The sequence below is a fragment of the Anomalospiza imberbis genome, chromosome Z (assembly GCF_031753505.1).
Source record: "Anomalospiza imberbis isolate Cuckoo-Finch-1a 21T00152 chromosome Z, ASM3175350v1, whole genome shotgun sequence".
NCBI lineage: Eukaryota > Metazoa > Chordata > Aves > Passeriformes > Viduidae > Anomalospiza > Anomalospiza imberbis.
Genome location: NC_089721.1, coordinates 12,772,333 through 12,799,669, shown reverse-complemented (window position 1 = coordinate 12,799,669; position 27,337 = coordinate 12,772,333). Strand labels below are relative to the sequence as shown.

At 40.4% G+C, this 27,337-nt stretch overlaps 1 protein-coding gene across 1 annotated transcript; it reads left to right on the top strand.

The window, feature by feature from the left end:
- The first annotated feature begins 3,609 nt into the window (after positions 1-3,609).
- C6 (complement C6) lies at positions 3,610-27,065 on the top strand. The gene is made up of 19 exons (XM_068177615.1): positions 3,610-3,967; positions 4,187-4,276; positions 5,495-5,652; positions 6,459-6,615; positions 8,883-9,027; positions 9,649-9,790; positions 10,624-10,762; positions 12,737-12,937; positions 14,636-14,876; positions 15,661-15,783; positions 16,775-16,941; positions 17,840-18,065; positions 19,266-19,437; positions 20,389-20,500; positions 20,934-21,066; positions 21,945-22,136; positions 22,671-22,761; positions 24,233-24,474; positions 26,397-27,065. Exons 3-19 carry the CDS (start codon positions 5,495-5,497, stop codon positions 26,576-26,578), a joined length of 2,823 nt encoding a protein of 940 aa, XP_068033716.1. The 5' UTR covers positions 3,610-3,967; positions 4,187-4,276; the 3' UTR covers positions 26,579-27,065.
- The last annotated feature ends 272 nt before the right edge of the window (positions 27,066-27,337 follow it).

The window sequence follows — 27,337 nt, the reverse complement described above, 5'->3', positions numbered from 1 at the left end:
TTCAGAAGTGGTAGCTATTTCTGCTTCCTGCTGTCCTGAAATTACCTTTATCAGACTCACACCCACACTCACACCCATATCCACACCCACACTCCCCAGCATAATGAAGTCCTTAGTCCTACTGCTGATGCTCCAAAGACTTTCAGATTATTGATTAAATTCAAGGAGCAGAAAATTCTGCATAACAGAAAGAATGTCTGACTTCGTTCATTCAACAAAGCAGCTGAAGAGGGAAGCTGATTCCAAACTCTGCTTCATAAAACCTGAATCTCCTTGTCCAATACTTGGACATAAATAGTTTTTCTTCACAGGTGCTACTGTTCCACAGAATCCTCCACGCTGATTCAATCCCTCTTCTCTAAGCCTTGTCTCTGCTCTTCAATCCCACACCTCCTTCAGCTCTTCAGTGGCAGAAGCATGGGATCCCTGGTGAAGCAGAGCACAAGTGACAGATGCCTGGTTGCATGCAGGGCTGCCTGCCACTGCTGTGCCATGCCAGTGGCACTGCCACCCCTGTCCTCAGACAGCCCAGTGAGGGACAGAGTGTATAGGATGTTCTATGGTTCACTTTTCTTATTGCCACAGGATGTGTTAGAACAGCTCGGTATTGAAGCCATTCTGATAGCCTTTGTGCTTAAAGGTGTCTCTTTTTTTTTTTTTTTTTTTTTTTTTTTTTTTTTTTTTTTTTTGGTTTTGGTTTTGGTTTGGTTTGGTTTGGGTTTTCTTTGGGTTTTTTTTGGTTTTGGTTTTTTGGTTTTTTGTTTTGATATCTCTTCTCATGGGGGGCATATATGGAGGAAAAACAACTCTCTGAATTATTAAATTAAGTTCAAGGTGTATTTTCCTCCCACTCCATCCTGATAGGAAATTTTCATCTGCTATGTTGGGTGAAAGATTTCTCTTGTGCTTTGTTTTCAGGAAGATTTTGAGGGGAAAAAATGTCTAGTGAATAGTATCACTTTATGCTCTTAAAACTCCAGATTTTTCAGAACACAGACAGCTAAAGCTATGTCTGTAAGATCAGTATGAGATGAGGGATGTAGCGCACTAAATTCTTGCTATTCATTATCTGAAAAACTGAAGGTTGGTGGTAAAAGTCCACAGATGCAATATTTATGAGACAGGATGAACAGCTTTTCCCATCTCTGTACATAGAGAATATGGAAAACACCAGGGGATGTCACTTAAGTTGAAGACCTGTTTGATTTGTTTTGCTTACCTCTCAGAAAATGTTGTGGTGTTTGCACCCTTCCTTTCTGTTCCCTTCTGTTCTTTCCCCTTTGCAGTTCTAGGCCTTCCCCCTTCAGCAGAGGTTTGCAATGAGACCATTGGCTTCTCTAAGAGGGGAGATAGATGTTGATTTGGGAGAATAACATAGTTTTTCTGAGTATGAGGAATTAGATATAGGATTAAATAGAAGAGACATGACCTTGCGAAACCTAGCTAGAAATGCTACAGTGTCAGGCAGAATACTCACTGAATTTCTCTGTGGTAATATTTTCACATTCTTTGAAAAATGATCTTTTATACAGACATTGCAGCAGAGATGAAGATATGTGTTTGTTTTCCTGGATAAATAGTTCTTGTAGAAATAATGAAACTGAGGCCATGAATATGTACATAGACATTTCCAAAGTCTGGGGGCAATAAAATGGCACCTCCACCCTGACCTCTTTGGGCTGCTCTCAGTTTCATTCCAGTGTTAGTGCTTTGGTCTTTAGGGAATACTGCACCAGAACTTGAGACCAGAGACTCAGTAAGGCACAGCAGATATGGGAATATCTTCCCATGTTAATGCTTTTCTTTGTGAAAATCAGTTCTAGAAGGTAACCTGGTTTGTACAAGCCTTCATTTGTCATACTGCTGACTGAATTTCTAAGTGCTTCTATCTCTAGCTGACTGTCAGGACAGAAGGTGAGCACAAACACTAGGGTATTGGCCACTGTTTAAGATGCCCTTGAACATACTACTGTTTAAGGGAAAGATGCACTTATGCAAGTGCTAACCTCCATCCAGGGCAGAAGAGTGAGATTGTTTTGAGGATACCCTGTAGACAAAAGCTTTGAGAAACAGGTATAAAATAAAAAGCAGTCCTTCAGTGACAGGCAGTGAGCTCCCACACTTGTGAAAAACTCTTTTCTTTAGTCACCTTGGTGACAATATGAGTGCCTACTTTGTTGTTCTGGTCCAGACCTTTCATTGGTCTCGTCACCTTGCCAGCTTGCAGATGAGCTGACAGCCTGCTGGGCACATCAGCAGCTGTATGCAGTTTTGCCAAAAAGTGAGTCAGCCCAAGCAGCGCTCTTTGCTGCCGTGGCCTCTAAGTTTCAGGCAACTGCTTTACATGACCCCACATCTAACATTCAATATAGATGCAGTTGTGCTGTTCTCAAGCGCTCACTTTGAGGTGAGGTCTACCAGTGCCCATCTGCACCCAATATTTCTGTTAATGCTAAGTGTGGTGCTTGTCTGTGAGCTTGTTCTCTAATTGCAAATGGCTTTTTTTATAAGACTGCTTTTGTAAAAGATTGCTTTTACACCATGTGAAGTATCTTTCCTTTGTAATATTTTAAAATTTAATAACTCTTAAGTAACTCCTTTTTATCCTTATACGAAGAAGTGAAAAAAATAGTTTCACAACTAGAAGGTTTTAGCCATCTGCATTATGTACTGTGAACACTGATTTGCAGCTCACAGCTGTGGTTTGTTTCTGCAAGGCTGGGAGAAACCAGGCATCTCCTTGGGTCCCACTGGGGCTGGAGGGGCAGCCCTCATTGAGCTGTGAGTGCTGAGGTTTAGAAGATGCTCTCTGGAACACAATATTTTTTACATTGCTTTAAAAATCCCACCCAGCAGCAATGATAGAGCCAGTGATGACTATTTTGATTTCCTATGACAAGTTTACACAATGTAATAAGGATCTGGCAGAACATCACTTTGCTAATTTTGTGCTCAAGTTGTGTAACAACAATTCTTGGCAAGCTCAGATTTTTAAAAAAATCTGCAAAGGCAACTGGAAAATGAAGCTATGCAAGAAGCTCTGAGATTTTTTTCAAGGATATAGATATTTCCCAACAAATTGGAAAATATGTTTTGAGGACTCTGACATCTTGGCAAATATCTGCCAGTCCAATGGAGTCAAGGGGATCCAATGCAGGATTGCCCTCTGCATGGAATCCTTGCTGGGTATCTGGGAGCTGAGGGATTCTATTTAATATTGTGATTATTTTTTTAGGGCAAACTACTTCCTTGTTTTGTACTTGCCATTGCTGTTTCTGTTCTGCATGTGTGTATTCTCTCATTTACCATTTCAACCCTTGCCTTGGCACCTCAGTCATGAGGTGGTGCCCATGCTGCAGGACAGAAGCTCACAGTCCTTGTCTGCTGGCAGTATTTCCCCAGGGTCAGAGAACTGATCTTGCCATCGAGGGCAAAAGGCAAACAGCTGTAAATAAGCTCAAGAGTATTTGGACTTTTGCTTTCTCTGGGAGCCCTCCTTTTGTGGAGATGGTGCAGCAGCAGACAGGCCTTTTGCCTGAGCCTGGACTCTGTCTCCTGTTTCCTTGTGAAAGCACTAATGAGTTACGGGCATGAGCCTTCTTACCAAATTCTCACTCTCTTGCAGTCAGACTGAAGGCAAAGAGGTTGTGCAGCTTTCTGGGGCAGCACAAGGAGACCTGCAGTGCATTGAGCCACTGTGGCCCCATGCAAATGTACTTTGATTCCTCTTGGCTCATCCTGGGCAGCTGCATTGGTACAAAGAGGTGGTTCTCCACACTTCTGTAGAACACATGTCCCTGGGGCTGCAGGTGCAGAGGCCGTTTTGTTCTGAGTGTTCCTGCCACCAAATCAATTTGCCTTCATTAAAACATAACCAAATCAAACAAAGCCTCTGGCCTTTCATTTGAAAGACTGCAGCAAGCCACACCAGGGTGGCATGAGTCTGCAACACACACTGACTTTTCAGGTAACAATCTTACAGTAAGTTAGAAAGGAGGATTTTTTTTGGTTGGCTTCAATGCACACCGGTTACAAGACCTATGGAAAAGTGTTCTGTGGGGTTTGTTCTATTTCTTTAAAATGCTGAATTACTCTCTCATGGGCTAATATTCATACAGCTTCTGATGCACTGATGAGTTGGTGTTTTGCTCACTGATGAGAATAAAGAGCATTTATCTGTGTACAGAACAGTGATGGAATAAAGCAAGTAATTGTTGTGTAGGGCTTCATCTCTTTTCCAAGCTGGCATTGTTGGTGCAAGAAGCGAGGAAGTCAGGTAAGGAAAAAGAAAATGTCTGTTCTCTTCTCACTGGCAAGACTGCTACTTCCTCTGTCTTATCATATTTTTTATTTGATTATACCTAAATCTCTCTGAAAGGCTTGTTCGTTCATGAGCTTTCCATGTAAAAAGTGCTGGAAGTTCTCACTGCATAACAGTGTGAAGACCTACTGCCTTTCTTTGCTATGGGAGGAAGCAGTGGTTGGATAGATACAATTTCATTTTTTTCAGCAAAGTATAAAAATCATAGTAGCATATGTGGATAAAAACCTTAAAGAAAAAATAAAACAGTTGTACAATTAATTTTAAACTTTTTGAAACTAACTATTTTGGAATATTGTTTTGAAACAAATCCTTTGGTTTTTAAATGTCCTACTGAATTTGAGGGGGATTTTTGAGGTAAACCAAATTTATAATGCTCCACTGTAACAGCCTATAAGATTTAGTGTTGATTCAACCTTAAGATGAGGTTTGCATTTTTTAATTAATACATTTTTTCTGGAAATTTTTTTTTTTAGTTTACTAAGTATTATTACTTCCTAAACACTGCCTATAACCTTCTGTCTCAGCAAATAAGGTTTTGATTGACCACTGGAGTGAGAAACAGGCTTGATGTTCTCTTTCTACTGCTGGTGGAAAATTCAGATGAGCTTTAAATAGTGATGGTTTGCAGTTCCAACAGGCTAGTCAAAACTTTGAGAAGGGAGAATTCGCTGCAATAAAATGTTTATGCAAAGGGTGTTTACAGGCATGTGAAAATTAACTAGTAACAGGCTAATAGATCTGGCTGCCTATCTTAAGTTCTTTGTTGTTTTACATACTGTATAGGAAGAACTCTCATATTTTTATTCTTATTTATAGAAAATATTTTTGAGAATACTTCTAAGCAATGAAGAACAGTAACAGATCTTCATTTGTCACATCCAAAATAATTTACAAGCAACTTCTGAAACAGAAATAATGCACAATTGTGTTAGAACTCCTGATAAATAAGTAGCCAAAAATCCCATTGTGACTTCTGATCCTTGAAGTATTGACTGAATAACTGCTATGTCTATCATGCATGATTCTTCTTTTCTAGGTGCCCTGCCTAGCACCTTTGTATTTTGAAGCAGATTTATAGATTCTTCATTTTAGAAGAGACATCTCTGTAAGAACTGTGGCATAACTAAGTGATAGTTTCTTGAGCTTTTGTTGCTTGTCTCTGTGATGTAGATGGACACCTTTGCCATGGCCATGACTGTACCAATGCACCTGGTCCTGCTGAGCCTGGTGATTGGGAGCAGCCAGGGGTGCTACTGTGAACATTACCCATGGGGGTCGTGGTCTGCCTGCTCACAGAGCTGCAATTTCGGGACACAGACCAGGCACAGGTAGGGCCAAGCCATCTCACTACTTCTGTGTTTATTTTCTGTGAAAAATAACACTTCTGGAGAGTGGCACCCATGTCTGAAGCTCCACCTTCCACAATACATTGAGAAAAATTCTCATGCTCAAGTGTTTATCAGATAAATAGATCATCTTTTAATTGCAATGCTTTAAAATTACAAAATTTTGAACATTAGTGCCCGTGAGTCAGGGAGGGAAGGGGAGGGCTGGAATTAAATGATCCTTGAGATCCCTTCCAACTCAGACCATTCTAATCCTATGAGCCAGTGCCTCCAAACAAACCAATATCTGCCAGTAGATGTAATGAGGGGAGGACAGCCAGGGCCTTACAGTGGCCTTGCTGGCAGCGTGCTTTGGGTGCTCAGCCCCTGTGGACACATGAGGCTCCGGGGGCCCTGCACTGGCACAATGCCACAAGAGGGGTGAGCTCCAAATTTCTTCCCTGCACCATTAGTTTTATGACAACAGATGATTTCAAATAAAAATTCAGCAGCATCAAATTCGATGCAGCGCTGTGGTATAATCTAAACTTGTGAGAAATCCACTCTTTTCCTCCTGGCTCTGTCTCTAGCTATCCTCTGGGATATTTGAAGTGATATGAATCAAAAAGAATGGCTATTTAAACTTTAGGCATATTTGGATTTTTCTTGTAATCAATATTCTGCAAATGCATATTATCTCTCAGAGTTTCTTAGTTGGGTTCAAATAATTTTGTCAGCCTTCACCCACAAGTAGAGAACACCTACAGTCTGTCTATTCTTTCCTAGCATATTTTTTAAACATTTTTTAGGCAAATAAGAATGGATGAATATTATAGCCAAAACTTCTGTGACCAGCTGTGCACAAAGCAAGAATCTCGTGCATGTAACCAGCAAACATGTCCTATCAACTGTCAGCTTGGAGATTTTGGTCCTTGGTCAGAATGTGACCCATGTGTTAAAAAACAGGTAGGTAGAAAATGCATTGTATGAGCTAAATGCAAGAAATTATGCTAAGGAGATCTCCCTTTTTCAACTTTATTGAAATTGATCTGGAAAATGAGAGTTTAAGTTAACAAGGGAAATTGGTTATGAATTATACAGTAGGAGTTGGAGAGAACAAGTTAAAATAAGATCAAACCAGAAAGGGGTTTTAGTAGAGTAAATCTATTTATGAGACTGCTTATGATGTTTATCATAAACTTGCTTCAAAGTTTCCACTGCCATAGTTAAAGGTGAATTTTTCACATGAAGAATCAACTGAACTGTAAAGTGTTCATGTCTGCTTAAGCAGGAGAAAGTCACAGAATCTTAGCTTATCCAAGATGTTATGTATGTTCTAAAGACAAGAAAAACAGAATCAAATCATCTCTTGAAAAGAGTCAACGAATCCTAAGTGCTGTTGCCTAGAAATTCTCAGGCTGTATCTTACGCTGATAGTCAGGATCAGTTTGAGATTGCTGTTAAGAAATACTGAGCACCATCCCCCGAACCTTCATAGCATGCACAAATCCCCACACCTCCACAAGTAGATGTGCTAATAGCTGTGGGACAAACACCCAGGATGGTGTTTTTTTCCTCTTGGGCTTTTCTCTCTTAACAATGGTAGACTTAGAGGTGAGACAGTAGAGAGGGAAGAAGTGAAAAATCAGGTTAAAGTGAATTGGACCTAAACAAACCAAGCCCTTTGAAATGTAAGGTTCTAGAGGACAGAGGGAAGTGACAGCAGATTGTATGGGGTAGTTGTATGGCTGGTGGGTATGAGCTTTGAAGCTGACTGTGATAGCAGCTCTGAGGTTCTGTACAGACACAGCCTATGTCCTTCTGCATGTACCCCTTGGTTTCAGAAATTTGTGCCTGAAAAGCAACCCTGAAAAACCTGACAGACATCATAAGTATATCTTTACATATATATCTAACTTTCTGATGCCCAAATAGGGTGAGAAAGACACACAAAGCTGTTCTACATGTGAGAGATGAACCAGTCTGGGGGCTGCAACTAGGATGAGCAGTATGAGAGCAGAATAAGGAGAATCAGTGAGAGACTGGGAGACAGAAAGCTTCAAGAGGTGAAAGGGAGTGTTCCTCTCAACTGGTCTGATTTCAATACCCTCTTATAAGTCCAAGTTTCTTATCTTATATCACTATATAAATGTATTAGTTTTTATTAGTTTTAAGTATTGATGCAACATATATGCTTCTTAAAACAAAAACATGCTTTTGTGGACTGTGGTCCATTTTCCCCTACAAACTATAAAGATCACTGCTTGTGACATTTATAAATAGGAATAACCAACAGAATGGAGGACCTGGCTTACCGTTTAAGAGTGAAGAGTAGTGTAAGCAAGTTCCCATTGATGGGGGGGGATAAAGAAGTGGAAGCTCTGACAAATAAAATAGTGAGTTTTATGGAACTGAAATGGAGCGTAAGGAATGGTTCTCATGAGCTTGAAAACTTTCTGGTATTGCTCTTTGCACTCTCCCTTCAGAGTCACTTGGTTACTGATTTTCACTAGAATCTTCCTGCTCTGCCCCAGGGTCTGTACAGGGAGGGAAGTCTGCAAGGAACTGTACTTTTCCAGTAGGAAAAATTCTTAGAGGAGAAACCGTTCAGGCACACACAGACAGGTCTCACCAGAAGTCCTGTGAAGTGGAGTGGAAAATATATCTGAAGTGGTTTATCTATCACCTGTCAACTTTACTGTTCTGTGTGGAGGGTGCTATCTCAGGGAAAGAAAACTCAATGAGCTCCCATAAACTTTCAGGAAAAGCTTTTTTGTCCTCTCAAGTCATCCAATTCTCCTCAGACAAGCCATCCCACATGTAGGAGTCAAGCCAGCTGGGTTGTCAATGTCAGGGTATTTCTAATTCAACAGAGAAGGTAAAGAACAGGAAAAATCTCTGTAAGCCTGTTCTCACATAATTTCTTACTGTATATACTGAAGATACAAGGACGGAATTTCTGAATCCTTTGGTGATGTAGACCAGTTAGTCTGCAGTTTAATAATTTATGCTCCACCAGGACTAATGAGGCTCTTGGATACCAGTTCCCTGCCTGCCTCACCTGGGATGATGGCATGGTAGAACAGAGGGACAAGAATGACTGATTATTTCCTTCAGGGCTGTGGTTCTGATAAAGCTTCAGAAGCACAGAGATGTGTGGCTCTGCCTGGGGTGGGGCTTAGCTACAAACAGCTCACAAAACCAACCCTGGGTTTGTTTCTTCTGCCTTTCAGTTCCGTACCCGGCCACTCCTGAGACCATCCCAGTTTGGGGGCCAGGCCTGTACCGAGCCACTGGTGGATTCCCGCCCATGTTTCCCAGCTAAGCTCTGCAACATAGTGGAAGTTGACTGCAAGAATAAATTTCGGTGTGAGAGTGGTAATGATAATCCCCATTGTGTAACTACAGTATTACCATTTAGTCAAATTTTAGATACTGAGACAAAAGACATCCACACATTCCATGCATAAATTCCAGGGAAAATGGACCAGGGAGAAAAGTTTACGTGAGGATTTTATATGCATTAGTAACAGCTTATCTTTTCAGTTTCTTCTATAAGTAATTAAAATGCAGTCCCTAGCCAGGGGTGTCACTATGATCCTGATAGTTGGACAGTAGCACTGTTCCAATTATATTTCTGTGCACAAATATTTCATAAACAAACATAACTGTAGAGTTTGTCTGAACATAAATTCTTACTATTTTTATTAGGCTTGTGGCTATTTCTTGTTTGCTTCAATTTAAATATACCTGATTAAACTAAATAATTTTATCCACATATCTTTTGCCAAACTTAAAATTAAGCCTTTGCAGTTTTGAAAGAAGACAAAACTCACAGAATTGAAATAATAATTTCTCAATTGGTATAATCCTGGCTTTATATGAATTCAGTGTTAACATCTATGGCAAGCTCACACCTTTGCAAGGGAAAAAGACAAGACTGTCCTTTTCTGCATTTAGACATGATGAACCTTTGCTGCTGCTCTTTCTCTGGTGCAGGTCGCTGTATTTCAAAAACACTGGAATGTAATGGAGAAAATGACTGTGGGGACAACTCTGATGAAAGAAACTGTGGAAGGAAAAAGACTGTGTGTAACCGAAAGTATGAGAGTATCCCAGGTGTGCAATTAATAGGCAGTGGGTAAGCCACTTCTGCTAATCTTTTTGTAAGCTTTAGTTGTTACCTCACTAATTTACATGAACAAAATAATTCCCAGTAAGCATGTGAGAGCATGCATTAAAGCATATAATCTCTCAAATTAAAACTGGCAAGAAATTATAAAAATACAACAAAAAATTAGGACTGGCCTGCTGCATCTTCCAGTCCTGTTCTGCACTGCTGGTAGACCAGATAAAGAGGCGTCGAGGAACACTCTACCTGAGTGACTTGTTCTGTCCCACAGCAACCAGGGCATGTATGGGCAACTTCCAGCGAATGGAATTACTTACCTGTACATTGTGCCAAGTGCTTCAGAAATTTTGAGGATGCTCCTCTGCAGATGTTGTTTCTCTGTGTGACATTTCAGGATACCAACTATTTCCACACTATTAATTAAAGCTATATAAAGCCTAAATATGGGATGCCTGTCCCTAGCAGACTTGCATTTTTTAATTAAATTTTGAACTCAGTGTGGTCCAGTAACATCACTTATGGTAGAAATAGCGAACCAGTAGTTCATTTTCCCAGAACCATTTTTAGGTTCTCCACTCAAGACTGACTGCCTTATGCTGACTTTGGGGTCATCAGTAAGGTTAGGCACTGCTGGAAAGTAGGAAATTGGATTGATGCTACTGCATTTTTCAGGTGAATTCAGTGTGAATGAGAAGTTGTTGTAATTCCTTTCAAAGCAGTAATAAGATGCTCATGCTCTCAATCCAATCTAGAACACCTCAATGCAGCTGTATACCATGAAATGTTTCAAGTCCATACATCTTCCTGGAGTTGTTTAATCTCTGGAAATAAATTTTTGTTAGATTTCACATTCTCGCAGGAGAGAGCCGAGGGGAAGTCCTTGGCAACTCATTCAATGGAGGACGTTGCACAATAGTGAAGCGCAATGAGACAAGGAAATTGTATCGTGTCCCTGCGAATCTGGAGGCTGTCAGCTTTCAGGTACTCTCAAGCATCAGCTCCTAGCTGTAAAACCCTTGCTGTAATCACAATCCAAAATAAGTGCTCAAGTGTTAGGTAGTACTGCATGTTTTAGAACAAAATTTCTCAACCTGGTGAGGCTTGAATATGCCTCAATTGATGTATGGAAAGGGGATAAATGTTCATGTTCCACTCATGCTTTTCAGATTTGTGTTAACTCAAAGCACCATATATCAGAGTCAATATGATTGATTTGAGCTTCTCCTGCTTCCAGTGGCTGCAGCCTTATTTTGTTCCACCTTGGTACCAAGGGCCTTCTTCCAGCCACACACCATCTAGGCAGATGTTTGTTCAACTCCAAAGCTTGTTCAACTCCAAAGCTTGTTCTAGCATCACCTTTGTGTAGTTGAAGAACCAATGGCTGCAGCTACTGACTCCAGCTTCCTTCCTGTCACCTGCAGCCTTGGAATCCAGTTCCTCCCTGAGCCATTTCAACCCCTCAGTCCCGCCCATTCCCTGCCCAGCTCTTCCACAGAGCAGCAAGGAAAGAAGGCAGGCACTGAGGCTGGAAAGCAGGAGGACAAAATACACACAGCTTGGAGAGGAGGCTTACAGCACAAGCTGGGGAATGACCAAAATGAACCTGGAGTGTACCTTATAAAAAATCTAGGAACCACTAATAACTCTTTTATGGACACTAGTATTCAGAAAAAGCTTTGAATACTGAGGCACAACATCTGGCTGTGTACATATCAGCAGGCCCTGTTTGAAGCCAGCAGATGCTGCATTGGGAAAAAAAAAGAATGCAGGATGTGAAAAAAGCTTAGCTAATGGATGAAAACTGATGGTTTTTGCCGCAGGGGTTGTGAGATTTTAGGATTACTTTAACGGAGGCAACTGATAAAAGGACACCCTGGTGCATTTGACAGAAACTGCAATTGAATTGGCCATGACATGCAGGATTTGTCAACAATGGTGAAAAATTACTGTTTGCAAAAATATTCAGAGGGGAAAAGCAACCTTTGGTTTGCCCAGGTCTCTTTATAGCCAGTAAAGTTAATTAAATTACTGATGTCCATTTGCAGAACTGTTAAGGGTTTGTGAAAATCACCTTTAGGAGTGCAGTCTTTATCTTCTAACATTTAGAGCAGATTCTCATTTAGAAGGGTCACTGGACTGGGCCTTCCTGGAATTCCAGTCTATTTTCCTGCAAAAGCATATGACTTCTTGAAAAATGGAAGGGGGTGGGGAGAATGGGCCACCTCATTTCCCAAAATCCTTAGCAGCCCTATTAAGCAAACCGGGTCTAGAGGAGGGAAAAAAAACCCTCATTTTTCAAAAACAAAGAGGGATTTTCCCAAATTTTGGGAAATAAGTAATTTCTGATCTGATGCTGAGGTTGTTTTGGTGCTTTGCTCAACACCACCACTGTAGGTTTACCAATTTGATCGGCAGGTTTGCTCACAATTCCTCTTTATCTGCCTTTAGTTCATCATGCAGTATAGGTCCTAACAGTCCAACCACACTCTAAGACTCTCCTGTGGAATCCTGTTCATTCTTCTAGCTGGAAATGGAGAAGAAAGGTCAGGAAGCACCAAACTCTGTCTCGTAAAATATAGAAGCCATAGGGTTGGGAAGCAGTCATGATGTGGACACAACATGTATGTCTGGAATTCTTTTAAAAGTATGTTGGAATGTGTTGAAAAATATTCCTTAGGTTTAGGGCCCAGGGGTGAAAAACTTCAGAAGAAAGTGCTACATGGTTTTTTGTTGTTGTTGTATAAACAACTATTAGTTAGTCTGGTTCTTAGCTTGTATTCATTTTGCCTCTTAGCCTTTCTTAGTCTCATCTTTTTGTAGCTTACTTTCACATCTCAAATAATCAGGCATATTTTTTCCATTAAAAACATCAAAAAATCAAGTATTTTTTGCTTAATAGTTTTCTGTTTCATATTATCATTTATGCAAATGCATTGTGCTTTACTGAATATCCAGGTAACAGATGAAGAGGATGATGTAACGTCAGATTTCTACAAAGATTTAATTCCCCTGAGTGATAGTGCTTATGAAAGTAGTTCATCCACGCATAGTGGTAAACATTCTTCTGGTATCCCATTTTTATTCTCACGAAAGACACGGGTCCAGGTTACATCATCTTCCTCCTTCAAGAAAGCTATTGAAGCCTCATATGAAAAGGTAATTTAATGTTGCCTTCAGTTTCTTTTTTTCAGTTGATTTGTGTCTGATCATTTCAGAACTGAGCTGCCAAAGGCTACTTTCCCTTTCAAGACATTGGCCCACTAGAATTAGGTATTGAAAAAATCCTCTTCTGATACTACAACGTCTTCCTGGTTGTAACATACTTTTTGTAATGCATCATGGTTTTCTGGGTTTAGTACAGAAAACATAGGCTTATTCCACTTTTAAAAAGCACAGATTTGACATTATCATATTGGGTAAGTCACTCCTTCCTCTATCCTAATTATGGATTAAGAGGACATAATACCTAACAGTAGCAGACAACTCAAAAAATAAAGGAAGTGCAGTCAAGAATGTTATATATATGCATGTAGTGGGTATTAATCTACATTGTTTTTTTTATTTGCTAACTAACTTGCATATTGGAATCTCATGTTGGAGTCTCAATGCCAAGATGCATTTGGTCATAATCTCAGAAAAAACACAACCACAGAAAAGTTTCTCAGAACGGGTAACATTTTTCCCATAAGATTCTGTGCCTTTAAAGCAAATTAATACTGGTAGGGTAAAAGATTATGTGTTTTTATAGTTTAATGACAGTACACAATGGGCTATTGTTTGCACTTTTGCATGGGAAAGGCCATAGGACTGAACAAAGCTAAGGCCTGTTGAAACCCAGGAGTTCTAATGCAATTACAATGAAATATGTGCAAAAATATTAGTCTTAACATTAAGATTTCCTATGATGGAAGTTTGCTGCAGGCCTTGCTCACTTGTCTTAATGGTTAAGCAACTTGATTGCTTGAACAGTCCATTGCTTCTAGTTTGAATGCAATCATCCTGAAGTTCCAGCTGCTGGAAACCTGTTCACTTTCATGCCCATGTACACAGATCAGGCAGCTCTCTTGTACAATTGGTAAGTTTATTTAGGGGGAACAGTGGCTTCTTATTGGCTTAAGCCCAGACCAGAGCTAATTATGAAAATGTTAATTTAGGTTGAACTTCCAACAGAAATGTTGTTTTGCATATGCATTGGTTTTCAGCATTGTTGTCATGGAAAGTGGTGAGGTACAGAAACAGGTTGCCCAGACAAGCTGAGGATACCCTATCCCTGGGAGTGTTCAAGGCTGGATTTGATGTGGCTTTGAGCAACCTGGTCCAGTGGAAATTGTTTCTGCCCACAGCAGTGGTGTTGAACCTGGATGGTCTTTAAGCTCCCTTCCAACCCAAACCATTCCATGGTTCTGTGAAATCACAGAAACCCACCAATAACTTAGTCTGGTGTTGGCTAAAGATGACACCATTTAAAATCCTTTCTTAATGATCCACAGCAGGACTATTACCTTGAGTCTTCCTTGTATTATCTACTGTATCAGACAGGAAGCCTCTATTTTTATCTCTGTCTCCATAAATTGTATTAGTGAGTGTTTGTAGGTAGATGTGCACTTGTGTATGTTTGACAGACCTACAAGTAAATTTGCAACACTTCCTTTTATAGTGAAAAAATAAGACTATATTGATCACTTAAAAGGACAGAGGAATTTTCCTGTGCTTTGGGACATCTCATTCAGACCTATATTATTCAGACCTATATGTTAAAATATGTATAAATAAGATATTAATACTCTTAGCTTCTCTAGTTTCTGCACTTACCTCCCTCTGAAGGTGCTAAGATTCTCCTTTTTTTATTTCTAGAATTCCAACTTTATTAGAGTCCATAAAGTAATTTCTGTTGCAAACTTCACAATGAAACAGTCAGATCTGCAGCTATCAGACATCTTTCTAAAAGCACTTAACCACCTGCCCCTGGAGTACAACTATGCTTTATACAGCAGAATATTTGATGACTTTGGCACTCATTACTACAACTCTGGGAAGATGGGTGGTTCCTATGATATTCTTTACCAGTACAGCTCTGAGGAACTGCAGAACTCAGGTATGTAATCTTTAACAAGAAAATATCATTATTTGTTTAACAGCTTTTCTTATCCCTGTTTTTAGGACTTACACCACAGAGTAAGTTCTCCAACGGCAAAAAATTCTTTACACATTCACAGACTCATTAATTACTCACACTGCTTACATATAGAGCAAGAAAAAATTTTTGCTCTACACTGTATTTGAAAAGTTCAGGAGATCCCTTATTTGGTAAATGTCACTGTGTTCAGGGAAACCACTTAAGACCTTCAGACCAAGACCAGGTGCCACCAGAAAATGTGTTCTAGCATCCTATAGCATGGGACTGAGGTCTAAGAGGTGTAAGGGGTACTTTTGGGATTGCAGTCAATAAAGTTGATGGTTTGGATTAGAAATTACTTTAAAATTTTCCCATGACTGGTAGACTGTCAAAATGAAAAGACAACACCACAAAAATGGAAGTCTAAAGTTAAAAGCTGTGATCTTTAATGCCACTGCTGTAACTTGCACGGGCATGGGACTGTTAAAATGAAAAGACAACACCACAAAAATGGAAGTCTAAAGTTAAAAGCTGTGATCTTTAATGCCACTGCTGTAACTTGCACGGGCATGGGAGGGTAGCTGAAGCATGCCTCTGTCCAACACTGTACGTGGGGCAGCATGTGCCTGCTGTAGTGAAGTCTCCAGTGGCAAGTGAGGAGCATGGAAAGCTGCTGGCTCATCTCAGTGTGGGAGCCTGGGGCATGGTGCTTGCCATGTATCATGGTTATGCTGATAAAGATGCTGCTCTGTGGTATTTCTAGGCTTGTCAGTTGAGGAATCAACAGAGTGTGTCCGAACAGAAACAACCAGGCGTGTGTTCTTCAGGAAGAAAAAGAAAGTCAGTACCAGATGCACCACAAACAGGATGACTGTGACACATGAAGGTGACCATGATGAGAACAGGGCCATGTCCTATTACTTACCCTGAGAGATACCATTTCCCTCAGCTGCCCCAGGTGACCTCTCAGCTTTGTTGAACTACAGATGCTCTTCTACCTCTATCAGAGCAGCCAGTGTTTCATTGTTTGCTTCTGATACAAGCACTGAAATCATATTCTCATTTGCAAAAGAAATTATGATGTAGGTGTGCTATTTCTCTGCTCTGGAGTGCCATCACTGGGGATCTGGTGTCACTGGCTGTCCAGTTGGTCACAGATCTGCCAAACATTACCCCTCACCCTGGGTCCAGGGCCAGGAATGCTGAACTGTAAAATGAACAAAGGCTAGAAATTTTTGTCTATAACTCAGTCCCTGATCTTCTTTAAGGGTTGCTCAGAGTTCACTGTGAGAGTTAGGCTGCAATAACACACTCCCTGACTTTCCCTTCCCACCTTCCTCATGCCAAGCAGATATTTAGGTACCGGGGGGCACAGAAATGTGTTTCAGAAACTGCAGAAAACTGGTGCATTTTCCATGAGAATGGCAGGAGTCATGCTCTGCATCACTAAGGATAAGAATTTCATCACTTCCACCATGTTTTTGTCCTCAGTAGTTGATTAGTATCTTTTACTTGGATGTTTACAGCCAGGACTAAACCTGCCATGCTGTGTGTTCTAGAGATATCCTCCTGCCATGCTGTGTGCTCTAGAGGAGGCTACTGCACCCTCTGCATTTTCCACTACTGTCTTACACTCTGAATATCCCCGTGGCTCAGGTCTGAAACACTTTAATTTGGAATATTATCACAGGCTTCTGTCATAGCAGGCAGGGATTGTTCTTCAGAGCTTTGACTTCTTTTTTCCAAGGATAGTTTCAAAAAATTAATCTTAGTATATTCTTTAATATCCTCTTATACTTTTTCTTATATCAGTGTTGTCACATAAGATGTTATTGGAAGCCTTTGTCTGAAAATGCTGTGATGAAATCATCTTTCAGGTTCCATTTTGGAGTCAGCTGAAAGATCAGTTTCTCTGGTAAAAGGTGGCAGGTCAGAGTATGCAGCAGCTCTGGCCTGGGAGAAAAAGGGAGCTTTTCCTGGACACAGAGTCTTCACAGACTGGCTGGAATCAACAAAGGACAATCCTGTGGTGATTGACTTTGAGGTAAGAGAAGAACAAGAAAAACACTGAGATAGCAAAGACTAACTGCTCTTCATAGAGCTATGCAGATATTTTTTCCTGTAAACAGGGATGATGCTGTGTGCAATATGAATGTACATAAATATGGGCATAACATAAACATACAGAACTTTTATTAGGACAACTTCTTATGCATGTTGGTTTATAAGGCACACCAGTTTTACATTGTCCATAGACAGTGGGATTAAGAGTGAGCAATGTGAATTACTTGCTCCAGCACCAGCAGGAGCTCAGGCATAGGCAGGGGTTAGTTACTGTGCAGGAAAAGAGTGCATGGTATTGTCCCCTTGTCAGGCCTATGTCGCAAAGTGTGTCACACGGGTAAACTGAAATAAAACAGCAATGCCCTCTATCTCTGTCCTGTTCCTTTAATGCAGCGTGCCGGTGCTGCTGTGAGTGCACTGAGCTGTCTCCCTCCCCAGCTGGCACAGCAGCTGCTCAGTAGCACTTGAAGCAAACATCAAAACCTGCCTGAATGCAGCATCCACTGAGGTCTCTCCTGCTGCAGCTGCTGAACTCCTGAAGGCAGCATAGGAATGTCTGACACGACAGGGACTGGATGTAAAGCAAACCCTACATCACATAGTGATGCGATGTGTGGCAGAGAGTGTCCTGAATTTTAGGGCATAGTATCCCACTTGGTTGGTTCTCCCCTGGCTCACAGAATCCTAAATTGAGGAGATAAAAGCATTATGAAGAGGATAACATATATGTATACCACTGCCATACTCCTTTAAAACATCCATAATTCCTGTGTGATACAGCTTCGTATGCAGGCTCTATCTCCTTTAACAAGCTCTGGCTACCCCAGTGAGGGCCCTGCTGTGTTTTGGTTCCTGCTCACTGAACAGCTCTCTGCCAGGTGTCCCCCATCGTGGAGCTGGTGAGGAACGTGCCGTGCGCGGTGACCAAGCGCCGCCATCTGCGGAGGGCCCTGAGGGAGCACGCGGGCACATTCGACCCGTGCCGGTGTGCCCCGTGCCCCAACAACGGCAGGCCCGTGCTCTCGGGGACAGAGTGTCTCTGCCTGTGCCCGGCCGGCACCTACGGCGCCAACTGCGAGACCCGGGCTCCGGGTTACACATCAGGTACTTGGGGTGATGGCAGCGGCCCGCAAATCTGCGCCTTCTGCTATCTCTTTGCCAGAGGTTAATCTGCCATAACCTGCACTTGCTAAATCCACAGCACTTCTTACCACATGGTGATGTCCAAAAAGCATTAGAATAAATGTAGGGATTACAAATAAAAAAAATCAAACTGAATAGCCATGACTCCAAGGACAGTGTAAGACATGGTAAAATATTCCTTAGCTACATAATTAAGCTAATATGAAATGAGCTATTCAGCAATAAGGGTGAAGCTGAGATCAAAGATAATTGATGCAAAAAATTAAGAAACCCATTGCTTAGTTTTCCCTATAGCCTATGATGCTTAAGACTAAATGGCTAATGAACATAAAAATTGTTGATTACAGTTTAGAAGGAAAACTCAGTTGTTATAAGGAGAGAGAACATAATCACCATTCTGGAGAATTTAAAGAGCAATTTAATGTAAAAACATTTTTGAATTAAATTGGCATTTGTGCCATAACTAAGAGAAACAAAGGAGACATTATATATGTTTATATTCCCCAACCAAAAGGGAACATAAGGTAAAGTCATTTAGATAGGTACAGTTCTCATTATCTGACCCTGACAGAAGAATATTTTGAAAGAAATAAACAATTGAAGACAGAGATGGATACAGAAAGTCTATTGCATGCAGAAAAGAAAGAGTGTGTAAGGAAAAAAAAAGTTATGCATGCTTCATGGTGGTACAGGTAATAGATGTCAGGGGTTATGAAAAAACAGTAATAGTAACGTTTTAATTTAACAGATATAGGATGTAGATTTGGGGTTTAGACATGATGTTAAAATTCAGATTTATTTGAAAGCTCATTAAATAATGACCTATTTAAGAAACTTGTCAGTACCATGAAAACACACACATCTGTGAGTGTAATAAAAGTATAACATATGCTGCTTCTGAATTTTAATGTTACTTGCAATCAAAACTAGAGAGGTAAATATACTTTAGGGTTTTATGAAGCATCTGGAATTTGGCTGGACACCTTTTGGAAAACTTTATGTTCTAGATGCAACCTACTGCCTTAACCTTAACAATTTTAAATTTTCTGAAAATGGCTAATATGAATTTACCATCATCCCTCTCACATGTGGCCTTAAAAGAAATAATGTGTATGGTACTGGTCTGCCAATAAAAGATGGTGTCTCTTTAATTCCTTGCAGTTGCTGTTGATGGGCGATGGGGTTGCTGGTCTGAATGGAGTCCATGCGATGCTTCCTTCAAAAAAAGAAGGACCCGGGAATGCAATAACCCCTCCCCAGTGAATGGTGGGAAGCCATGTGAAGGGCAGCGGGAAGAAGAGGAGGACTGTTATGTCTCTGTGTTCACAGACAGGTAAGAAGATCAAAAGATCTCCTTAGTCATGGGATAGTTAAGGAGCGCTCCGGAGTGGCTCTGTGACTACCAAGGAGAAATAGCAGACAACTTTCCCCTCTGAATTTCTTTGGTGGAGCATAGAAAAGACAAACTCTGAAAATCTCTGCAATTTGTTTCACATTTGGATTTATTAATTTTTTATTCCTAGAAAATTGCTGACGAATTGCATATTAAAGTATGCCTGTAGATCTTGTATGCTGCTTTGCAATGCTTCTTTTCTAAAGCCAAGGAGAAATCTTTTCCTTCTCTTCATTGGAGTTCACAGTTTCTCTTTTTTCCCTATCCCCTCTTTTCATAGAGGTTTAGATCTGAACTCAGTCACAGTTTGGATGAAGCTCCCAAGGTTCTCATATTTCCACTTCAAGTATGCTAGAAGTACCTTTTTAGCATGATTTCAACTTCAAATTCTAACCCCAAACTGATCAGTTTTTTTCATCTTCAAGCCCAAGGCTTCAGTTTTTTCCTCTCCAGAGTGAATAGGAGAGGATTACAAGCAGTGGGCTCCACAGTTCTTTGTTACTCAGACACCACGGGCTGTACAGCTCCATGATCACAGAGACCAGACACCTTTAACCATTGCCTGGGGGCAACAGGAATTGTATGGATTATTAGTGACTTCCTGTTTTGTTGTTCTTTGCTGCCTCTTTTTCTTGCTGTATAAAAATATTTAATTAATTATGTTGGTAAATGCATTTAGCACTTTTTTACTGCTTTCATGCTCTCCTCCTATCAACCTGCAGTTTTGTCCACCATCTTTTGTTTAACAGAATAAAATTATAGGGGGAGGATGACAGGACATGCTTGCAACTCTTCTGAGCTGCAATTCTGGCAATTCTGGCAGTTCTGCCATTGTTACTTGGTGATAGGAATGCTTAAGATACAGCCTTACAGCAAATTTTCACTTTTCAGAGGTGCTCCTTGTATAAATGATGATGAAGCCAAGAGAGAAGAGAATGTCTTGATTGGTGAACCTGAGTCTGGATGTTCTAGGCCAGACCCACCAGAATACGGCTTTATCAGGGTGAGCATGAAAAATGATACAGAAGCAAAGTGTAGTAGTTGCAGAGATTGGAAATTTTATAGCTTTTCTGCTGTATGTGCCTGATATCCAATCTAGCTACCATGCTAGTGAAAGTGCTGTGTTCAAGGAATGCTGCAGGACTTTAGCCCACCACACTACACCAGCAACTGGAGAAAAGTCAAGGTAAAATTCATTTCAAGTTGTCCTTTAATCCTTGTTTGGTAACCATGACATCAGTTACTGCAACTGGAAAAAGTTATCATTATATTGGTAAGTGGATGACTCATATTTCAGAGTAGGAAATGCAGGCATTCATTACATCTTATCAGGATTTTGCTATTGTTTCCTTTGACAATGCCCAGTCTCGTTACCATAGATCCTTGCAGAGCTTTTTGGTGTGGGTTTCTTAATTTTTTTTTTTTTTTTTCTTCAGAATGAAAAGAACCAGTATGCTGTTGGGGAGGAAGTTGAAATTGCTTGTGTGAGTGGGCATAGCCTCATTGGCTATCAATACCTTCGGTGTCTGCCAGATCAAACCTGGACACAGCAACATGTTGAGTGCCAACGTAAGAAAGATAATATGAACAAAATGCACAACAACAAAATAGAAGGGAAAGAAAACATACAAAAAAGGTTTTTATAAAGATCTTTTAAAAACAAATCTCTAACATTTCTGAAAAGATAGCATTTTCAGTGCATTAGAAAATCCTCAGAGGGATGCTCTGAGATCCTTCTCTTTTCTAGTTTTAAATAGCTTTAACAAAAGGACTCACCTTATGTTTTCAGGCTTACATAGATATCTTTAGGTTGATACAGTTATGAAGAAGAAATCATTCCTACAGAAATTTTTCTGCTATCTGTTATATTAAATGCATGATGTGTTTCTAACCACGACCTACTAGGCTGCCTTGAAAATCACTAGTATAAATCAAGGCTTTGAAGGATTTATAGGTCAGCTAAGAATTAAGGATCAGAATTGGTCTGTGTTAGCTAACAAGAGAGATTTCAGTAGTTTTCTAAAACTTGGTATAATTTCATTGACTTAGTCTTCATTTTAACAAAAAGAAGTACCTGAATATACTTATGAGCTTTCTATTGCCATCGACTTTCTTCCATTAACAAAAGAGAAATTAAAACATGCTGTTTAATGCCATTCTAACTATTTTTAAACAGCAAAATTAAATTACTTATATAAACATACACCAGAAATATTTTGTCATTATTTATTTATTACTTGAAAAATATTTTAAAGACTATGAGAATATACTGAAAATTTCTAGACTTAATTATGTTAAATTTCTATTAGTTTTGAATGTCAGACAAATGTTCAGTATTACTGAGTGTCTTTATATATGGTTCTTCAGATAAAGCATTATGACTTTCTGTAAATATCCACACAGCATTAAACCAACAAGAATTATGCTTTTTTTATTGTTTGTTACAGCCTCAGTATGCCTCAGGCCACCGATATCTGACAGTGTCACAATTTCCCCATTTAAGCAACAGTACAACATTGGTGAAACAATAAAACTGAGCTGCCAAGCTGGATTTATAGTCACTGGTCACACAAAGTATACCTGCGGGAAAGACCTCTCTTGGATACCTCCTATTTTGAGGTCTATTACATGTGAAAAAGGTTGGTATGCCTGCAGATACTTACTGTTTCCATATTGCTGGTATTAACAGTACTGTTTATTTCAGCTAGCTGGAACTAGAAGGCTGATGACTGGGTTTAAGACCTATAGCAGCTGTTCATTAATTTAAATTTTACTTTATGTCTCCCATGGTGACAGAATTTCAGCTCTAAATTTCTGCATTAAATTCAGAATTTTTGGATGCAATGTACTGTAAACGTTAATAATGAAATTGAGATACTGCAACTGTTTGCTTAAAATCAAAACTAAATCAAACCAAACCCCAACTGCATTAACAAGGCTTTATGAAAGCAAAGTAGGAAAATGAGTTCTATTGAAACTTCAGCTGCTCTTGTTATTTTCCAGTGATTTTTACAAAGACTGATGAAAATACTTGTAGCATGCCAACCAGGGAGCTTTTGAAAAGAGAAACTTAGGACAAATAGAAATAAATCCATTTTAGCTTTTATGGTAGAAGTATAAAATATTTCTATTCACTCCTTGCTAGTTACGGTAGTTCTCACTTGTTGTTTCAGATATGCTAACCAAAATTAGAGGTATTTGCAGTCTAGGACAAAAGCAGGTTGGATCTCAGTGTGTTTGTATGTCTCCAGAAGAAGACTGTGGGTAAGTACTGTAATTAGAAATCAAAGTTTCTCCAATGATAGACCAAGAGGCCATTGTGACACCGAACAGGAAGAGCAGGAAAAGACAACTGCAAATCAAGACTACTCTCTGTTCAGATATTAGCTAGCTGTTCCTCTATATTCAAATTACAGTCCTGTTTGTAGCCTATGAAATAAATAACAATCACAGAATCACAGAATGGGTCAGGTTGGAGGGGTCCCCAGTGGTCTCCTAGCCCCACCTCCTTGCTCAAGCAGGGCCATCCCAGAGAACATGGCACAGAATTGTGTCAATATGGTGCTTGAGTGTCTACAGTGACAGAGACTTCATAACCTCTCTGTGCAAACTGTTTCACCCACAGTCATCCACTTCTTCCTCATATTCAGGTGGAATTTCTTTTGCATCAGCTCCTGCCCATTGCCTCTTGTCCTGTTGCTCGGCTTCACCGAGCAGAGCGTGGTCCCTGCTCTTGCCCCTCCCTGCAGACACTGACAGACAGGGATGAGGTGCCCTATCAGTTGTCTCTTCACAAGGCTGAACAGAGCCAGCTTCCACAGCTTTGTCTCATAACAGAGATATTCCAGTCCTTTGATCATTTTTGTAACCCTCCACTGGACCCGCTCCAGGAGTTCCATGCCTCTGTTGTGCTGAGGAGCCCAGAACTGGGCACAGCTCTCCACATGTGCCTCACCACAGCCGAGTTGATACGCAGGGTCACCTTCCATAATCTGCTGGTAATGCTCTTGCTAATGAACCCAGTTACTTTACTGTAATGAGACATCACAGCACATCCTTTTAATCTACACTGCTCTCTGCTCCTGGAAACTCTGGAAACAGAGACTCCTGGAAGCTCTTTTCTTCTTTTTATTTCTCCAATGTCATCACCGTGCACAAGGAGCATGCAAGAACTCTAATCTCTAAGATTCCTTCCAATCCAAACCATGCTATGATTTCATGATCCTCTTTTTGGAAAATTACTAAGTTCCACAAAATGATGCTGCTTGGAAATGCATGCACTTTTTAGGAATGAATCCACTCAGTAGCCAAGAGCAATACAGAAAAAAGGAAACTGCAAGCCACATGACTGTTTTTGCCTGCCCTTGGTCCCAAGACACCTGTGCTTCAGAGATAGAGTTGTATACACAGCTGCATGGATGCATTAATTCAGAAAATCTACCCAGGCCCAGTGGAAATTTCACATCCTCATGGAGGTAACAGCCTCTCCTTTTCCTTATACAGACACATGTCCTTCACCTCCCAACAGCTGGACAGGACCAAAGCTTCCCCATTTCACAGCATTTGTTTTATCAGGTCCAGGTCCTGCTGTAGCTAGGGCAGCCTTAGGTCTTTAGGTGAATCTCCAGCCTGGCCATGGCTTTGCTGTGTTTCATCCAATGCTGATGTACTGTTTAAAAGTATGGACTTGTTCTATAGCCTGCTAAAATAATTTTTGTTTTCTTCCTTTGGACAGCCACTACTCAGAAGACATTTGTGTGCTACATGCTGATTCTGAACAGAATGTAACCAAGCCCAGCTGTCAGTACTCAGCTGAAATGTGCCTTGGAGTGCAGTCATTTCATTTCTTGCATGCTGGCCCTTGCCATGGTAATTCCAACTTCGACTGGGCTATTGAGAGGGCAAAGCTCTCTACAAATAGCTTGAAGAAAGTGCCCTGTGGCTATGACACCTGCTATGACTGGGAGGATTGTCAAGGTATGACTTCTGAATGGTGAGATTCAGCCATCCCTTTGGATCTAAAAGTAAAATGCAGTGACCTTCACTGCTCCAAGAACACAGTTTACAGACATTGTGGTCCCTCTGGGCACACAGAGTGTGAAAGTGTGGTCAGTCCTGTCTCCCTGCTACCTAGGGTTACAATTAGATGTGTGCCTTTTCCCCTTACTCAGAACTAGTGTAGTGTTGTTACTTACCATTAGAAAGGCACAGGAGGAACTTGAAAATTAAGATAACTTTTTCAGGAGAATTAACATTTGAATCTTCAATCACAAAAATGTAGTTGGTAATATTTTCACTCATTCCTTGTAAGGCTACTAGTTCCTAGTCTGTACTTCAGGAATTAATTTGGGCCACACCCTCTATAACATATAATTAAATTCTAAAATTAAATCATGATATTACTTCAAAAGCAAGACTGGGGCCATCAGGCTTAATGGGATTTTAAAGGTAAAATTTGCAAATACACATATGTGAAAACTGTGTTTATCAAGAGTTTTAATGAATTAGCTAAGCTCGTAAAAAGCCTAAGAGGATTATTTGCTAAACAATATTGTGCAGCTTGGCTATTTACTGTGTAACCAGGTGATAAGAGCAGTAGGTTTTTCTGTAAATGTCTGAGGTGCTGACTGGCTCTGTGCATATCAAGTGTTTGCCAGGTAAAGGCTGAGTGACAGACATGCTCACTCCATCCCTTGCTGCTAGAAACAAATCTGATTCTTATCGCACCTGGTCTACTTAATGATAAATAAAGCAACAGCAATGTGCAGCAATCCCAAACCTCTATTTTGAAGATGCAAGATTTCTGCAGCAGAGAATTTGAAGTAAATATGGCTGTAAAATTACTGCCTTACAACTCCTGTTGTCCCTTGTGGGCTCAAGCAGAGGGCATGACCAGATGTGTCCATCTGGTGGAACCTCTAGGTACCATATGCTCCTGGGAAAAAGGTGGTAATTTTAAAAAATTACTTATTCCAGAGCCTCTAAGAAGCCTAGTTCTGCTTCCACTGTGCAAGCGTCTTCAAGCTGGATCTTGGGCCAGCACTTCAGTGTTTTTCTCTCAAAAGCCTACAGAGGAGCCCTGTTCAGAAAAATAAGAGAAAGGGGAAAAAATATATTAAATAAGATTAGTTGTCAGTGTGGTGCGCAAGAGATGAGGACTGGATTCTTGACCATCTCCACAGAATTCCACTTTTCATGCTGTGCACAAACATTTAGGAAATGAATGTTTTGTTTTTCCTGAAAGTGAGTAGTTGGTATCAGCACAGGGACAGAACATACTGCAGAGAAGATACTGCAATACCATGAAAAAAGCTAAAAGGAGGAAAGCACACATTTTTCATGCTTTAAAAAACTGAAGGCAGAAACTCTGCCTAGGGAATTTCTGGGAAAGAACATAAAGAGTGATTACATCAGATCAGAAATGATCAGATTAGATCAGAAGTAGGTAATGAAATAACCAGCAGGACTGAGCTTTACCACAGGCCAGCAGTAGGTAGCTTAGTATTCATAAAGAGAGTTTTAATGAAATAGGAGCTGACACAATATGGACCTTAAGACTCCATTTCATGGCAAGATTGTGTTCAAGGATAATTGGAAAAAGAAAGTCAACTTAATATATCTTTGTTTAGAGGAAAAGTCAGGGAATGACAGTGGATAAAAATAGTTAGATCAATTCTGCTTTTGTATGGGCCATTGCTGAAAAACTGTTATTTAAAGCTGATTAGGCCTCTATTCCTAATATCCAACCATCTAGTGAATGCACTACAGGCTTTTCGTAACTAATATATCACAAACGTCCACTAGTGTTTTTCCCTGTTGGACTTTGAAATGTCATCAAAGTATAAAATCTGGTTTTAGTCATGACATTTACTGCTATATTTCCACACATTCATTCTCAGAGACACAGACCCAGTGCTTTTGCCTGATGCCTTACCAGTGCCCCAAAGGAGAGATCCACCCTCACTGCATCCAAATGGAGACGACAGGGAGGAGGAGGACAGTCAGTCATTGCATGCTGGCAGCCATGAAGTGTGCTGGCATCAAACTGCAGGTGCTGGAGCAGGGGAGCTGCCTACCATAACCCATTTGCTCTCTGCAGACACCACGATCATTGCATCAAATGCAAACTGAGCCACCTAGGAAAAGCTTGGTCGGTTATGAAAGGATAAGTAGATCAAAACAAAATGATGAGAAAAAAACAATCCAACTTGCTTAAAAGGTTTTTGGGAGAAGGGTGGCAGTGATTTTTTTTCTGTCTGAAAATGACCTAGGCTTGGGGGTATAAGGGACAACTTGTCATTGCTGTCACCTCTGGGGATGTGCAGAGGAAGGGAGGGAAACAAATGGAAAGGGAGAAAAAGAAATATTGCCTTTGGTATCCCCTAGAGCTGGATGAGATTTTCCTTTCCTCAAACATTTGTTGCTTTGTCCTTGTGACAGCTTGTGACTGCTATTCACTCTTGTCTCACTGGCTGAGTACCTGCTGTATCACACAGGCAGACAGACCAAGCACTTCAGCACCACTTCTAACATCAAATGGGGAAGGGGCAGCAAGAGGCTGCATGCAGTCACAGTACAAATGGAAGGAGCAATACCAAACACCGAAAACCACAATTACGCAATGACTGAGTGAAGTCATCAAAATGATGTGATTTTTAGAGTAGCTGAAGGGAGGAGGTGTTTGATTTCTGTGTTTGTTCACTGGGTTTCAGCTTTAGGCAGAAAGTCTGAAGCCTAAAGCTTGGACAATTTCTATGGTACCCCTCAATGTGAATTAAGAATGCTTGTACTTTAAATATAAAATAAACATTTAATGAACAATGCACTGGGCAAAGTCCTA

Excerpts from the sequence above, each read along its gene's own strand:
- C6 (XM_068177615.1), top strand. The coding sequence starts at position 5,495 with ATGGACACCTTTGCCATGGCCATGACTGTACCAATGCACCTGGTCCTG. Across the intron at positions 10,763-12,736 it reads TGGAGGCTGTCAGCTTTCAG|GTAACAGATGAAGAGGATGA; the intron begins GTACTCTCAAGC and ends CTGAATATCCAG. Across the intron at positions 19,438-20,388 it reads GTCTCTGTGTTCACAGACAG|AGGTGCTCCTTGTATAAATG; the intron begins GTAAGAAGATCA and ends TTCACTTTTCAG.